The sequence below is a fragment of the Salmo salar genome, chromosome 11 (assembly GCF_965601325.2).
Source record: "Salmo salar chromosome 11, fSalSal1, whole genome shotgun sequence".
Classification (NCBI taxonomy): domain Eukaryota; kingdom Metazoa; phylum Chordata; class Actinopteri; order Salmoniformes; family Salmonidae; genus Salmo; species Salmo salar.
The window spans coordinates 27,502,482-27,519,068 of NC_138301.1; the positions used below are offsets into that span (position 1 = coordinate 27,502,482).

General features: G+C 41.9%; 1 protein-coding gene across 3 annotated transcripts in view; it reads right to left on the reverse strand.

Moving 5' to 3' along the window:
- The window catches only part of st5 (suppression of tumorigenicity 5), a 90,390-nt gene continuing 73,803 nt past the window's right edge, over positions 1-16,587 (reverse strand). For 2 of the 3 annotated variants that reach the window (NM_001173687.1, XM_045688846.2), the window contains 6 exon segments: positions 1-571; positions 1,230-1,316; positions 4,169-4,408; positions 4,857-4,968; positions 5,092-5,133; positions 8,555-8,732. In NM_001173687.1, coding sequence (NP_001167158.1) covers positions 537-571; positions 1,230-1,316; positions 4,169-4,408; positions 4,857-4,968; positions 5,092-5,133; positions 8,555-8,732 — 694 coding nt within the window. In that variant the 3' untranslated portion in view covers positions 1-536. 3 annotated transcript variants of the gene reach the window in all.

The following is a 16,587-nucleotide window of genomic DNA, read 5'->3' on the forward strand; positions in this document are numbered from 1 at the left end:
TTTGAAGTCTTTTGTGTTTAATGACTGAATTTTACAAAGCAATGCATGTTTTAAACATTTACAATCATTTTCTTCATGTGTTAATGCATGTACAAATCCTCCCAACCAGGTGTGGAATTTACAGCTCTCATTCAACAAAAAGACAGGACAACGATGATCTAAACTACGAAACAAAACATAGTAACTGTACATCCACCATACATCAGCTTGCATTCACTCACTCAGTCTGATCATGTTCTTCTCAAGCATGCTTTAATGTCAGTGGTTAATCAGAAACAAAGGCAGATTCACTCTGTACCGTCCTACTGTAAATAAACCTCCACAATTAAAGGTACCAGACAACTAACAATCAAGCTACATTGGAGGGTATCACAGCCAGTTTACAGTGAAATATGTACAACATATTGACATTTCATTGATGTTTTTGAAAGACAAACAAGTGAATAAAATACAGGGTTTTGGGTGTATCAAATCTTCTGTTTGCAGTAGAACAAGCTTTCATGCGCCGGTATTTGGTTATTAAGTAGCAGGTTTCCTCAGTTCTTTTTGTGAAGAAACTTCATTTTACTTCCTAAAAGACAAACAAAATGCAAGTAAGAACTGTTCATATCATGTAAACTTTTTTAACACACTTCAATGAAATTTTCCAATTGAGCTGACATCTGCAGTGTTTACTGTGAATGTGATCTCTGTGATTGTCAGGGAAATGATGTAGTGCCTCAGATGGAATCCCGGTTTTAGACTACATCAGGGATCATCAACTACATTCAGCCGCGACTGATTTTTTCTTCAGCGGATGGTTAGGTGGCCGGAATATAATTACAAATAATTTGTAGACTGCAAGAAGCCCAAAATATATAATATTTGACTAAAACATAATAATTTTGAACATTGCTTACATTTGTATACGATCACATCTCTTTATAATGCATGGGAATACTATGGAACAGATTTCCAAAATTAAAATCACTTGTAGCTGATCTGCTGGTGTTTTTACAGTATTTTATGTTACAAATTACAAATTCCACCAGTTGGGGAACCCTGGACAACATGGTGCTCATTACTACATCATAGCCAAATGTGAATAGGCTTCTTTTAGAACAAAACTTTGTGTCATCCTAGATTTTAAGTCAGGTTACAATTTGTCCCAGTGGTAAAGTGGACAGGTAAGGTCTGTTGAGGGGAGATATTTGTTTTAAGTGGAGATCCTATTTTATTTGAGAACTCACCTAGCCCTTTGAGGAACTTGTTCACTCCACTCTGCTCTGTGTCTGGTAGCTCTTCCAGGTACTGCTCCACCCTCTGCTCAAAGAGTCCTGACAGAAACACAACAAAATGGCAGAATAACATGAGGTAATTATCAGTGGTGTAAAGTACTTAAGTAAAAAATACTTTACAGTACCACTTAAGTCGTTTTTTGGGGTATATGTACTTTACTTTACTATTTCTATTTTTGACTACTTTTACTTTACTACATTCCTAAAGAAAATAATGTACTTTTTACCTGACATCCAAAAGTACTTGTTACATTTTGAATGCATAGCAACAGGACATGAACATAGTCAAATTCACACACTTATCAGGGCAACACATGGTCATACCTTCTGCTTCTGATCTGGCGGACTCACTAAACACAAATGCATCTTTTGTAAATGATGTCTGAGTGTTGGAGTGTGCCCAGAGCTATCCATACATTTAAAAAATATGGAAATGCTTAATAGAAGGAATTTCAAATGATTTATACTTTTGATACTTAAGTATATTTTAGCAACTACATTTACTTTTGATACTTAAGTATATTTAGAACCAAATACTTTTAGACTTTTACTCAAGTAGTATTTTACTGGGTGACTTCTACTTGAGTAACTTTCTATTAAGGTATCTATAAATTTACTCAAGTATGACAACTGGGTACTTCTTCCACCACTGTTAATTATTAACATTATTAATGTTATACAGTGGCTTGCGAAAGTATTCACCCCCTTTGGCATTTTTCCTATTTTGTTGCCTTACAACCTGGAATTAAAATGGATTTTTGGGGGGTTTGTATCATTTGATTTACACAACATGCCTACCACTTTGAAGAAGCAAAATCTTTTTTTATTGTGAAACAAACAAGAAATAAGACAAAAAAATTGAAAACTTGAGCGTGCATAACTATTCACCCCCCCAAAGTCAATACTTTGTAGAGCCACCTTTTGCAGCAATTACAGCTGTAGGTCTCTCGGAGTATGTCTCTATAAGCTTGGCACATCTAGTCACTGGGATTTTTGCCCATTCTTCAAGGCAAAATTGCTCCAGCTCCTTCAAGTTGGATGGGTTACGCTGGTGTACAGCAATCTTTAAGTCATACCACAGATTCTCAATTGGATTGAGATCTGGGCTTTGACTAGGCCATTCAAAGACATTTAAATGTTTCCCCTTAAACCACTTGAGTGTTGCTTTAGCAGTATGCTTAGGGTCATTGTCCTGCTGGAAAGTGAACCTCCGTCCCAGTCTCAAATCTCTGGAAGACTGAAACAAGTTTCCCTCAAGAATTTCCCTGTATTTATCGCCATCCATCATTCCTTCAATTCTTATCAGTTTCTCACTCCCTGCCAATGAAAAACATCACCACAGCATGATGCTGCCACCACCATGCTTCACTGTGGGGGTGGTGTTCTCGGGGTGATGAGAGGTGTTGGGTTTGGGCCAGACATAGTGTTTTCCTTGATGACCAAAAAGCAAAATTTTAGTCTCATCTGACCAGAGTACATTTTACATTTACATTTTAGTCATTTAGCAGACACTCTTATCCAGAGCGACTTACAGTAGTGAATGCATACATTTCATTTCATGCATTTATTATTATTTTTTTTTTTTTGTACTGGCCCCCCATGGGAATCGAACCCACAACCCTGGCGTTGCACACACCATGCTGGCGTTGCAAACACCATGCTCTACCAACTCCACCATGCTCTATCAACTCCTTCTTCCATATGTTTGGGGAGTGTCCCAGATGCCTTTTGGCAAACACCAAATGTGTTTGCTTATTTCTTTCTTTAAGCAAAGGCTTTTTTCTGTCCACTCTTCCGTAAAGCCCAGCTCTGTGGAGTGTACAGCTTAAAGTGGTCCTATGGACAGATGCTCCAATCTCCGCTGTGGAGCTTTGCAGCTCCTTCAGGGTTATCTTTGGTCTCTTTGTTGCCTCTCTGATTAATGCCCTCCTTGCCTGGTTCGTGAGTTTTGGTGGGCGGCCCTCTCTTGGCAGGTTTGTTGTGGTGCCATATTCTTTCCATTTTTTAATAATGGATTTATTGGTGCTCCGTGGGATATTCAAAATTTCAGATCTTTTTTTATAACTCAACCCTGATCTGTACCTCTCCACAACTTTATCCCTGACCTGTTTGGAGAGCTCCTTGGTCTTCATGGTGCCTCTTAGTGGTGTTGCTGACTCTGGGGCCTTTCAGAACAGGTGTATATATACTGAGATCATGTGACAGATCATGTGACACTTAGATTGCACACAGGTGGACTTTATGTAACTAATTATGTGACTTCTGAAGGTAATTGGTTACACCAGATCTTATTTAGGGGTTTCATAGCAAAAGGGGTGAATACATATGCATGCATCACTTTTCCATTTTTAAAGTTATTTTTTTCATTTCACTTCACCAATTTGGACTATTTTGTGTATGTCCGTTACATGAAATCCAAATAAAAATCTATTTAAATTACAGGTTGTAATGCAACAAAATAGGAAAAACACCAAGGGGGATGAATACTTTTGCAAGGCACTGTATTGTGAGGTAATGTTACAGTGCAGTATATCAGAGAAAGCATGTTTTTGGTATGGGGTGAAATACCCTTCACTATGTGGCCAGGAGATGGCACTGAATACCCAGCTAGAAACACTGTCAACTAGAGGTCCGTACCAGCACAGGTTTGAGAAGATCCCTTTAGGGATTTTGGACTACTTTGGCGGAAAGTGAGGGGTGGCAGAGCCTACCTCTAAAGAGCATTTCTACCAATTATTACAGTTGACATATTATTTGTGTTATGATGAACTACAATGAATCCATTTTAGGAGGACAGGACACACTTAACGTTATTATCTCTTAACAAGTAGACAGGACCATACAATTACAGACTGTTGTGGACTGACAGGGTCATTGTAGGTTTGCTCTACCTTTGGCCCGGCATTTCCGCAGCTCCCGGTCTTGGATGAACCCCGCAAACATTTGGGACTCCATGAAGACCCCCAGGAAGCGACGGATGCTCTTGGAGGCCACAGACTTGCGGAAGGCCTCACGTTGGAAAATGCGTTCTCCTCGCTCGCTCTGGGTGAGGAACAGGGAGTAGTGGCCGATGGTTTCCAGGAAGAAACGGATGAAGGCCTCCGACACCAGGCTGTTCAAGGAGTTACACTCTACAGAAACAGACGAAACAGGATAGGTTGGTATTATGATGCTGAAACTGAAACACACTTAATACATGTTCAATACATCTAGAAAGAAGCAACACATAAACTACAGTGGAACTCTTTATGCTTGAGAATTGTGCTTGAGAATCAAGAAGAGCCTATAACATTTGTGGGAATGACACAAGAGTTATTTAGAGTTGATGTTTGACTGATATTGTGTATTCATACGTAACATTAAACAAACACTACATTCTGAACACCAGTAACCTTCAATTCAGTGAGGTGAATCACCCATTCCAGGAGTTCTCATCACTCCACAGAGCGCGTATTGCTCCTAGACATGTGCTGTACATGTTCTTGTTCACAGGGTTGAAACATGGCCAGTGCTCTGTTGTCCTAATTTACACTCGTAACATCTGGTTTAGTAGAGAGTGATGATGTGTCCCTCGTTCACCTTCGTCTGACTCGCTGTCAGAGTCCTGATTGATGATGTCATTCCTCTGCTCCAGAGCTAGCTCAAGAGCAGACTGGAGTTTCCGTGGCAACAGCGAGGCCTCATCATCCATCTATTCACACACATAACAATGGAATTAGTGACAAACAAGAATATCAAAAGATCAGTCCATATTATATTAGAATAAACGTTCTGGTCTTTGTTTACGGTGAGGTACTGGAGAATTGAGACCAACCTGTCTGAGGAAGCGGTCAGTTCCTAAGTCCACCATCAAAGCCTGCAAAGGAAACAAACAAGTCACATATTTGTGACTCATTTCAGGAAACTAGGCGTATGTCGCACGTCACTACTTGACAGGAGAGGCATTTGAACATAAACATTCATTGTTTATCAAAATGCGATTTTTGCCAGAAATGCCTTTGGAACATGTGAACTTTCATGTGCCTTAATAACAAACGTATATTCCATCTGTAAATATGAATACAATTGTTAAATTATGAGCCTAGTTGGTTTAGCTACGGAAAAAGACAGGAATCATCCTGCTAGCCATGATTGGCTGAGATAATTGATGGGCTGGACATGCCGAGAGATGAGTTTGGATTGGTCTGACGTGTAGCATGCTTCTGTCTATAACTTGAGCTGTTCAGTATGTGTTGATAGTCCTTTCTACCGCACTGTTTTGAAAGATATAAGGTTAGCCATTGAGAACTGCAAAAGTTTTGCAACTTTTCTCAACAACATTGATGCCCTAAATTTCGCAGGCGTTATCAACAGATCAGTTGGAAAAAGTGATGGGCTACTTTCTGCACACGGTCAGTGTGAACCGGAGTGACTTGACACAATACTGGCCAAACAAGATGTACCAACAAACAAAACAGAGTTAAATGGTTCCAGTCTGCCGTAAAGCATTCAGCCATGTATACAGGTAAGAGTCTAGCTACATTTTCAGATATTATACATTTCAAATTTTGTCAGAATGTCGTTTCATTGCAAGTTAAAGCATACTGTTCGCTAGCTAGCGAGCGTTAGCTTGCTGGTTCGCTATCTAACGTTACATGTATGATATGTGTCGTAATATTATTTGAATCACAAAACCATTTTTTATTACTAGTTATAGCCTAATGTTAGCTAGCTAACAATTGAACCTGGTTGGTTAACTTTAGCTACCTGCAGATTCATACTACAGCTATGACAATGTTTGTATTGGTAGCAGTATGAGTTGGGATTATTCCGGTTCATTGTTTAGCTAGATAGCTACATGTCTAAAGAAAAGACTCCACTTCACCAGATGATTACATGACCCATCAAGTTAGCCAGGTGTGTCTGGGGGTGATTACGACCATCTATTGTATTTCTAGACAATAGTGGCCCATCCACTTAGCTAGACGAGGATGGGGGTTGGTTACAGCATTTCCTTCACATGACCCATCAATTTAGACAAGTGTGTCTGGTAAGTGTCATCTAATAATTCTAAAATATTTTATCTGGACACTTTCTGTTTTGGATATTGCTACTATGCAAGTAACCATTTCACTGTACCATTTACACCTTCTGTGTCCTGCGCATGTGTGTGTGTTTACCAGAGACGGTAATGTGAAGAACAACATGACCTGCACCAAAATCAGATTAGGATACAGACCAAGGACTAGCTAGAGTATTTTTACCTGGAGTTTTTTGTTGTTGTGTAGGCTAGTACTTTTACCACTTTTAGTCATGAAATCTTTGGTTGTTTACTAAACTAGTCACTGTTTAGCACATGGCCTCACATGTGAATCCTTAAAGAGATGGGTGTGGCTAAGGCTTAATAGGGTGTGAACAATGCTGAATGGGTATAGACAAAGGAGAGCTCTCTAGTAGGTGTAACAAAACAGTTCTCAAAAATGGGGTTACAAGTTTATCAACTTTCAAAGCAGAATTACTTTCCCATTGTTCCTCAACTGCAGTGTATGATATACCATTTTCTACCTCTGAGGCTCTACTTTTATCCAATATAAAAAACACCCACTACAATTTTGCTACATAAGACCAAATCGAGGTGGTCGATCACATTTAGGAATCCTCAATCAAATCCAGGCTTCTTCCATGTGCATACAGTGGCTTAAAGTGAATACCAATGCCCTCTACAAATAAGTCAAACTCTCCAACAAGAGAAAGACAAGCTCTTCCAGAAGTTGGAAGTGTTATACCAGTGTTAAAACGAGATCTTTAAAAGCACCGAAAGGATACTTGGGGAATTTTAAGGATTTTAATTGAGTCGATCAGCAACATCAAGACAGATGACAACAGATGCTGTTGACAGGCCATTAAAAGCCCTGTGTTACGTATGACAGACAGGGTGAGATTGTCTTTTCGCTCATACCATGGGCTGAGGGCAGATGCTGCTGACTCAGACTAACTGTGTTAATAGCAGAGAGCTGGGCTTTAAGAGGCCTGATGGCTTCTCCTGCCAGGCTTTTATTGAGAGCCAGAAACTCCCACTCTCCCTCCCTAGTGGGGCCAGGACCCCAGAGCTGAGGGCTGAGGCTGCCCTGCCAAGGCCACATTCACTGGTCGGTTTAGGCCAGGGTCAGCCACACTACAGCACATTGAGGCTGGAGGAGTTGTTGCTACTTAAACGAGGATGGATTCTGGTGATTTCCTCCTCTTTCTACTCTGCCTTGGCAAATCAGCGCTCCGTTCCAAGAATGCTGCAGAACAGAGCAGAACTGTCCAGCTGGGAGAGCAGAGAAGCAGACACGTCTTCTTTCCCTCCTCCCTCTGTAATTGGTGACAAAATTGCTACAGGTCAACGTCCTGTCAGGCTTTGACCACAGCGAGACTGCTGGACAGCACTGAACAGGCAATTATAGCTATAGTAGGCCTCACACCGTGTGTGGACTCTGACAGCTCAATACTAGGAAGCTCATGGCTTGAATTCTAATACTCAATACTGGGAGCCTACAGGGTCTGTGGCAGCAAAACAGAGGAAACGGGTCATATTACACTCAGCGCTCTGAGAGAATTCAAGTTTGAGCCGACCTTTCGAAAACACAATGCTATTGCTCAACGTGTGACTGTGAATTTAGCATGAGACTGATTTAGAACTCTCTCTGGTATGTAGTGCTTGAATTAATAGATGTACAAAAAAAAAATGTGAGGGTAAAATTGCTCTGAATCATTGGAAGGTCCAGCATTCTTTCAAAGAAGCCTGTGACAGTCATCATGAGAGTGGGGTTTCATCCTAGACCCAGGGGTGGTCCTGGGTCTCTGAGGGAGGTTGGGAGGAGCACCATGATAGCTGTCTCGTGAGATGTCCCAGTTACTGTATATCCGGATCCCTCTGAATCTGTCCCATGGCTGTACCAATCAGCCAAGAGGATCAACATTCTCTATGCAATTCTCTCCAGAAATGTAAGTCCCCCATTGGATAAATGTTTAATGAAAACAAGCAGGGTAATTGACTGTGTAATATACTGTAGGTTGTTGTGGGCGTTTTACTGCTGACCAGTAACAGGAGGGCCACTCCCCAGCCCAGTGTCTAACAGAGAGATGGAATGTGACAGTGGTATAGCCTCTAATCTGTAGCCTCAAGCTAACCAAATCAGAGGAGCAGAATGAGGAGGAAATTAATAGAGCCAATACATTAAACCTGGTCAAAGAAAAGCAAGACAGTGGGAGACAAAGATGAAAAGCCAGAGAGAGAGACATGAAGTACCAACCTCTTCCACAGGCAGGTCTTTGAGTTTGGGCAGTGAGCTGGACAGGAGCCCCACCAGGAAGGGCGTGGGGCAGCAGACGATGTCCACCATGGAGGCAGGCAGGACGGGGATGAAGGTGTGCTGCCAGGAGAAGGGATAGAGCAGAGCCACCACTGCGTGCATACAGCTGGACAGGGTACTGCAGAGAGGGAGACAGACAACTGTAGAATTACATATAGAATCACTATATCTAATCCTTTTAAGATCTCTATGGGGACAGTCAACATCAGATACAGCTGGACAGGGTACTGCCGGGGAGGGAGACAGACAACATCACTCACAACACAGAACTGCAGGGGGCCCATCAGTAAAACCAGATATGAACATTGTTAGGGGAAAACATGGAGATGCCAGATTTTCCATCAGATTGCCCACTTTATCCTGACCTTTGAAAGGGAGTGGTGGATTGTGTTTTGAAGTGAACCCTGAATACTCCTAAAACAGCCAGCAGCGGACAAAGAACGACAAACAGATGCAACAAAAATGTGGACTCTCATGTTCCTCTATAAAATACAAAATAAAAGCTTATTGAGATTTAAAGTCCATCATTATCTGCCTCTAATATCAAGAAGAGAGCCGAATGAGAGCGTATTGCTTAACGTCATAAGTGAACCAGTCTTTCCAACGTCCAAACCAAACAACAACCTGATCCTCTTTTTCTTGAAACAATTACTTTTGTATATGTGAGGTGAACCAGTGCGACTATGTACCCTGGCTTAACACCGCGTTCCTTCCTCCAGTTGGTCTAAGGGACAGTCTGAAATCCATTCTTAACAGGCTGTTCTTTCTCTCCAACAAAAGAAGAAAATAAGAAAAAGACAGGAAAGGAAAGAGCAGAAAGAAATCACTCCTCCTGACTCTCAGCTGCCAGGAGAGAGAGGTCCGTACAACACTTCACATTGGAGCAGCCAGTAGTGGGAAAAATACCCAAATGTCATACTTGAGTAAAAGTAAAGATAACTTAATAGAAAATGACTCAAGTAAAAATGAACATCACCCAGTAAATACTACTTGAGTAAAAGTCTAAAAGTATTTGATTTGAAATATACTTAAAGTATCAAAAGTAAATGTAATTTCTAGAATATACGTAAGTAATTAAGTATCGAAAGTATAAATAATTTCAAATTACTTATGTTAAGCAAACCAGAAGGCACCATTTTCTTGTTTTTTTAAATTTACAGATAGCCAGGGGCACACTCCAACACATCATTTATAAATGAAGCATGTGTTCAGTGAGTCCACCAGATCAGAGACAGTAGGGATGACCAGGGCTGTTCTCTTGATAAGTTACATTCAAAATGTAACGAGTACTTTTGGGTGTCAGGGAAAATGTATGGAGTAAAAAGTACATTATTTTCTTTAGGAATGTAGTGAAGTAAAAGTAAAAGTTGTCCAAAATATAAATAGTAAAGTAAAGTACAGAAACTCCAAAAACTACTTAAGTAGTATTTTGAAGTATTTTAACTTAAGTACTTTACACCACTGGGAGCAGCAGACAGGCAGACAGGTTCACCCATGGCAACCATTCAAAAGCTTTAATTTTTTACGTTTCCACCTCTTCCACTGACAGTGTAACACCCTTAACTACACAGCTAAGACGTGCTCTATAAACATCTGTGACAGGCTGATTACACTAGGCACTGCCACTGTGGCAACACACACACTAGGTCCACTCCCTCACCCTCAGATAGGTTGAGTGTGTTACAATAGTTTAACAAGATCTTGAATCCGTTTGATATTACCCAAAACAGCAACCTTACCGCTGGTGAATTTTGACAGCTGTGGCTTAACACAAAATCACAAACAGTATGTCGTCTTTCTCACGGTCCCAAGTTTGTTGACAGTGGCCTCCCCTCCTCCCCTCTGTCCCCCTGCACTCCATACAGTCCATGTACACACAGATAGAGAGGGGAAATAAACCATGAGGCCCATCAGAAACACACAGATACCACAACTCAAAATCAGTGGGGATCAAACACCACTGAAGATGAATGCACTGTTAATAAGGAATGTTGTCCATAGTTGTTCTCTTCAACAGCAGAGGGCACATCCTACCAAACACACAGTATCCCCATACATATAAGTGTCCAGACTCTACCACAACGTCAATATTGATGTGCATACAGCCTCTCCTTGACGGAACCTTTATCTTGTTTTGGTACAGTTTACTGTAAATAGAGCTATGGGTATAATGGCAAGTTATTATAGTTAATGAACACTGTAAAGCGAGACCAGTATCTACATGGCTCAACAACTGCAGCCCCATGGTCTGTTTAGGTTTCTTATTCACCCATCATAACATAGAGCAGAAAGCAGTCTCAGTTTCACTGTCTGAGTTTTATTTGCAGAAGGAGCTGATCCTTTTGAACAGATCCAGTCTCCGGGGTTTGACATGTTCCAACAGGGAGTGATGGGGTACAGCTCTCACAACCTCAGCCACAGGCAAGACAGAGCTAGCGCTGCAGAGGAGAGGACTGATACCATGAGTATCACTTACACACTCAGTCCTGAGGGAAACACTCATGGGAAATGATGAACTTGCAATAAAAACACCATCTCTGCCCACATCTGCCAGTCAACTCTCTAAGGGTGTGTGTCAAATGGCACTCTATTCCTTATATATTGCACAACTTTTGACCAGAGCCCATATGGGCAGTAGTGTACTACATAGGGAAAGGGGTTCTATTTGGGACGCAATCTAAAGCAGAAAGGAATGGCAGACCTTTACAGACCAGGTCATATCAAAACCATATCAGCACCCGCACAACTGTCCACTTAAGTTTAGAGGATCCTAACTTTGCTTTGTGATATATTGCATTTGGGGTTATATAAGCATGTCAGATCAGGAATGATTGTCCTGGGTCTGTCTGTGGCTGACCATGCAGATTCCCAGGAAACTCTCAGGATAGAGAGGCTTACTCTGTCAGACCCACAGGTGCAGGATGGAGAGTCCCAGTGTCAGCAGCACTGTCCACAAGCTCAGACGGGCCCATTTCAGCCCAGGACAAACACAGGCCCTGGCAGGAGCATCAGTACAGCTGTTCACTAACAGCTCCTCATACTGAAGCAAATACATATTTTTCTGGGTGAGAATCAGTGCTTAATTTGTAAATCGGGAGGTGCCGGAACAAAAAAGTGAGTGCAAGAGGGGGGTAACCTGGGGAGCTCTAATGTACCGGAACGCATGAGAGAAAAATCACCTTTAATAAAGCACTGCATACATATCATTGCATTTGCGTAGTGGCATAGAGAAGTAGAGCAGAGGCACTTACAGAAGTTGCACACATGGAGAACATTTTTAGTAGCCTAGTAGTACAAATAGTCAAAATGACAGTATACTTTGACACTGACACACTGAGATCAAGAATAACGACCTCATCTTAAATCCATCAATGGTCTAGGCATAGGTGTGTGGAGACACACATATTCTAGGCTACAATATGAGGAGGAAATTATAGTCCTAAAACTGCTTTCCAGTTTCACTGACTCACCCAATCATGTGCAGCTCAATCACCGGTGATTCGTGCCAAAAGCCTCTCTCTCTTGTTTTACTTTGTAAAAAAATATTTGGAAGTTGATCAAAAATGTTGGTAGCCTACAGCAAACACATTAGAGTCTTCTCTTTTCAGCAGGAGCCATTTGCTTTCCACCCTATGTTTTCCCACAATTGTATTTGAAATATTGCCTATTTCATCTGCATGCTGTTCACTGACAGATTTAGGCTATGCCTTGTTATTGGCTACACACAATCCATAGCTAGATAATTTGTTAAAATAACCTATTGATCTTCTGTGGCTAAATGATATGCTTTCTCATGGTGTACTGAATTATTTCATTTCTTTCTGAACAGACTGCAGTAACTCTATAACTTTGGCAAATGTATTTCAATTGATCAGGGGTGATGCAGCTCCTCCTGAACCCTTCGCACGGCTATGATTCTATAAGGAAATAAATGATGAAGTGCAACACTGGAGAGATCAGCGTTGCAGGCTCATTCATGTCTATCAGAGCAGAGAGGGAGAGAGATCATAGAAAGTGAATCTTGTTCCAATTCTGTGAGAGACACAGGCGCACTTCTCACACAGCCACAGCCACACGTTGGTCTCAAACATAGGTTGCAATGTTGCGCAAACCTAAACCAACTCGAATATCAGGAAAAAAAAAACTTTTTCACATGATGGGGGGCCTCGAATGAACTTCGATCGCTTTAGGGCCTCCTGAGTGGAGCAGTGGTCTAAGGTACTGCATTGCAGTGCTAGCTGTGCCACTAGAGATTCTAGGTTCGAGTCCAGGCTCTGTCGCAGCTGGCCGCGACCGGAAGACCCATGGGGCGGCGCACAATTGGCCCAGCGGCGTCCGGTTTAGGGGAGGGTTTGGCAGGCAGGGATGTTCTTGTCTCGCGCTCTAGCGACTCCTGTGGCGGGCCGGGTGCAATGCACGCTGACATGGTCGCCAGGTGTGCGGTGTTTTCTCCGACACATTGGTGTGGCTGGCTTCCGGGTTAAGCAGGCATTGTGTCAAGAAGCAATGAGGCTTGGTTGGGTTGTGTTTCGGAGGACGCATGGCTCTCGACCTTCGCCTCTCCCGAGTCCATATGGGAGTTGCAGAGATGAGACAAGACTGTAACTACCAATTGGATACCATGAAATTGGGGAGAAAAAGGGGGTAAAAAATTATAACTTTGATCGCTTTTATTAGGATCCAGCTCAAATTAAGCAATGGTGAGAATGATGAATGAATGTGTGCATACTGCTCATTGGTGCATCTAGTAGAATGTTAAGTATTCACAGAGCTCCAATGTCTTTTCCCCACTTCCTCTCCGTAAGGATCTCAAGTCCCCATCACGACCTAGGCTTGGACTCCCTGGTATGAACAGTTGTAGCGGAAGCTGTTGAACAGCAAGACCAGGCTTCCCTTGGCAACCCTACACATGGTCCTACTCAAGCCTATTGATTCCAATGCTTCTTGTGGGCAGCATTGCCGGGTGTGTGTATATATAATAATAATAATAATAATAGTAATAATATTATTAATAATATTAATAATAATAATAATAATAATAATAATTGGAAAGTCAGATGCTTGGCCTTTGGTTTCCATCTTCTGGGTTTCCCTCTTCAGTCTCACAGAAATCTTTTACATACAGTATGTTTCCACTGTGTTCATCCACTCCACCTTTGGGCGTTAGAAATAGACACATGGAAAGTGTTAAGTTGTTGTAGGTTGTTTGGTGCGGTGCCAGCATTGCTCAGTGTGATACAAGTGTTCAGGAGTAATAAGGGACTAAATAAACTGTACAGCTTGTTCCCAGATTAGAGTGGTACACTGTAGCTACCTACAGTGGCTCACTTTAACAGACTGGGGTTACAGACATACACCATATTATATGGCTGCTGCTACTGGAGTCTGGAGCAATGGGCTCTTCCTGAATCTAATGCAAACCCCAGTCATTTCAACAGGTGGTAGAAGAAAATTATGAATGGGGTTTGAAAGGAGGATTTTAAACTAATAAAAATGCAATACAACTGGTGACTACCATGTGTTAGTTTGAAGTTTTCTGATGTTACAGTGAGCGGTGTAAGGGGAAACGAGGTACAGAAAGCAGCCTTCCTTCTCCCACTCAGAAAACAAGAGCCTGATTAATTCACCAGGACCATGAGAAAAGCTTTCAGAGGCGGTCTTTTGCTCTCCCTCTGCACCCCCCACTCTTTCTTTCGCCCCGTTTCTCCCTCTCTTACCCTCCATCTTTCTCCCACTCATACACACACTACCTTCCCCCCCCAATCCCCTGTCTCTTCTACTGTGGGCCTCTCATCAAATACAATAGAAACATTAACTTATTAAAGCACTTCAGTAATTGGAAACGACCTCCATGTTCTCAGATTGAATCGCTTCTCTTTTTTTGGCCAATCACCTCTACACCCACAGGCTGGGTTGAAGATGGGAAGGTTAAGACAACAAAGTCATTCTATGCGGAAGCGTTCAAAAATAAACAAATTCATGGAAACAGCTCCATTGATATCTAGTCGCGCCGTTGCTAACTAGCAACGCTGGTCCCATGAATTGCAAAGAGTTATGGGATATTAGAATCCTCTTGTCTTAACCTGTATATTTTGAACCTAGCCCACAGGCAAGCCCTAATAATAGAGGAATGGCAGGGGAAAAGTTTAGACCCGCCCATTTAGACCCACAGAGAGGCAGATCAAACAAGCCAACACTCTCTCAGTGGTGGTAACCCTTCTCTGTCCTAGACCCATAATAACTGGAAGATGATGTTTACATTATGAGCACTGCAGCAATCCCAGCACAGAGCCGTCAGGTAAATCTGATTAAGCAATTACAGACTGATGTAACAGATGATGAATTTACGTAATTAGGCATCTGTCACGTCCTGACCAGTAATAGGGGTTGTTTGTTATTGTAGTTTGGTCAGGGCGTGGCAGGGGGTGTTTGTTTAGTGTGTTTCGGGGTTTTTGGTTATGTTCTATATTTTCTATGTGTTTGTCTAGTTTTTCGATTTCTGTGTTGGGGTTTTGGAACGACCTCCAATTAGAGGAAGCTGGTTGTCGTTGCCTCTAATTGGAGGCCATATTTAAGTGGGTTAGTTTTCTCTTGTGTCTGTGGGTGGTTGTTTCCTTGTATAGTCTGAGCACCTTACAGGACTGTTTTTCGTCGTTTGTTTTGTATGAGTATTTTTTCCCTTCTAATAAAAAGAAGATGAGCATTCTAACCGCTGCATATTGGTCCGATGATTTCACCTCTTCAGACAACGAAGTTTGTGACAGCATCAAAGTTGTTATTACAGCAGCCATTTGCTGGTTAATCATCATCAGTTCTGAGTAACTGTCTGTCTGGCTGTTTGATGTCACAGAAAAGCAGCAATTTTATTTATTTTATTTCACCTTTATTTAACCAGGTAGGCAAGTTGAGAACAAGTTCTCATTTACAATTGCGACCTGGCCAAGATAAAGCAAAGCAGTTTGACATATACAACAACACAGAGTTACACATGGAGTAAAACAAACATACAGTCAATAATACAGTAGAAAAATAAGTCTATGTGAGCAAATGATGTGAGATAAGGGAGGTAAAGGCAAAAAAAAGAGGCCGTGGTGGCGAAGTACATACAATATAGCAAGTAAAACACTGGAATGGTAGATTTGTAGTGGAAGAAAGTGCAAAGTAGAAATAGAAATAATGGGGTGCAAAGGAGCAAAATAAATAAATAAATAAATACAGTAGGGGAAGGGGTAGTTGTTTGGGCTAAATTATAGATGGGCTACGTACAGGTGCAGTAATCTGGAAGCTGCTCTGACAGCTGGTGCTTAAAGCTAGTGAGGGAGAAAAGTGTTTCCAGTTTCAGAGATTTTTGTAGTTTGTTCCAGTCATTGGCAGCAGAGGACTGGAAGGAGAGGCGGCCGAAGGAGGAATTGGCTTTGGGGGTGACCAGAGAAATATACCTGCTGGAGCGCATGCTACAGGTGGGTGCTGCTATGGTGACCGGCGAGCTGAGATAAGGGGGGACTTTACCTAGCAGGGTCTTGTAGATGACCTGGAGCCAGTGGGTTTGGCGACGAGTATGAAGCGAGGGCCAGCCAACGAGAGTGTACAGGTCGCAGTGGTGGGTAATATATGGGGCTTTGGTGACAAAACGGATGGCACTGTGATAGACTGCATCCAATTTATTGAGTAGGGTATTGGAGGCTATTTTGTAAATGACATCGCCGAAGTCGAGGATCGGAAGGATGGTCAGTTTTACAAGGGTATGTTTGGCAGCATGAGTGAAGGATGCTTTGTTGCGAAATAGGAAGCCAATTCTAGATTTAACTTGGTATTGGAGATGTTTGATGTGAGACTGGAAGGAGAGTTTACAGTCTAACCAGACACCTAGGTATTTGTAGTTGTCCACATATTCTAAGTCAGAAGTCAAAACCGTCCAGAGTAGTGATGCTGGACGGGTGGGCAGGTGCAGGCAGCGATAGGTTGAAGAGCAT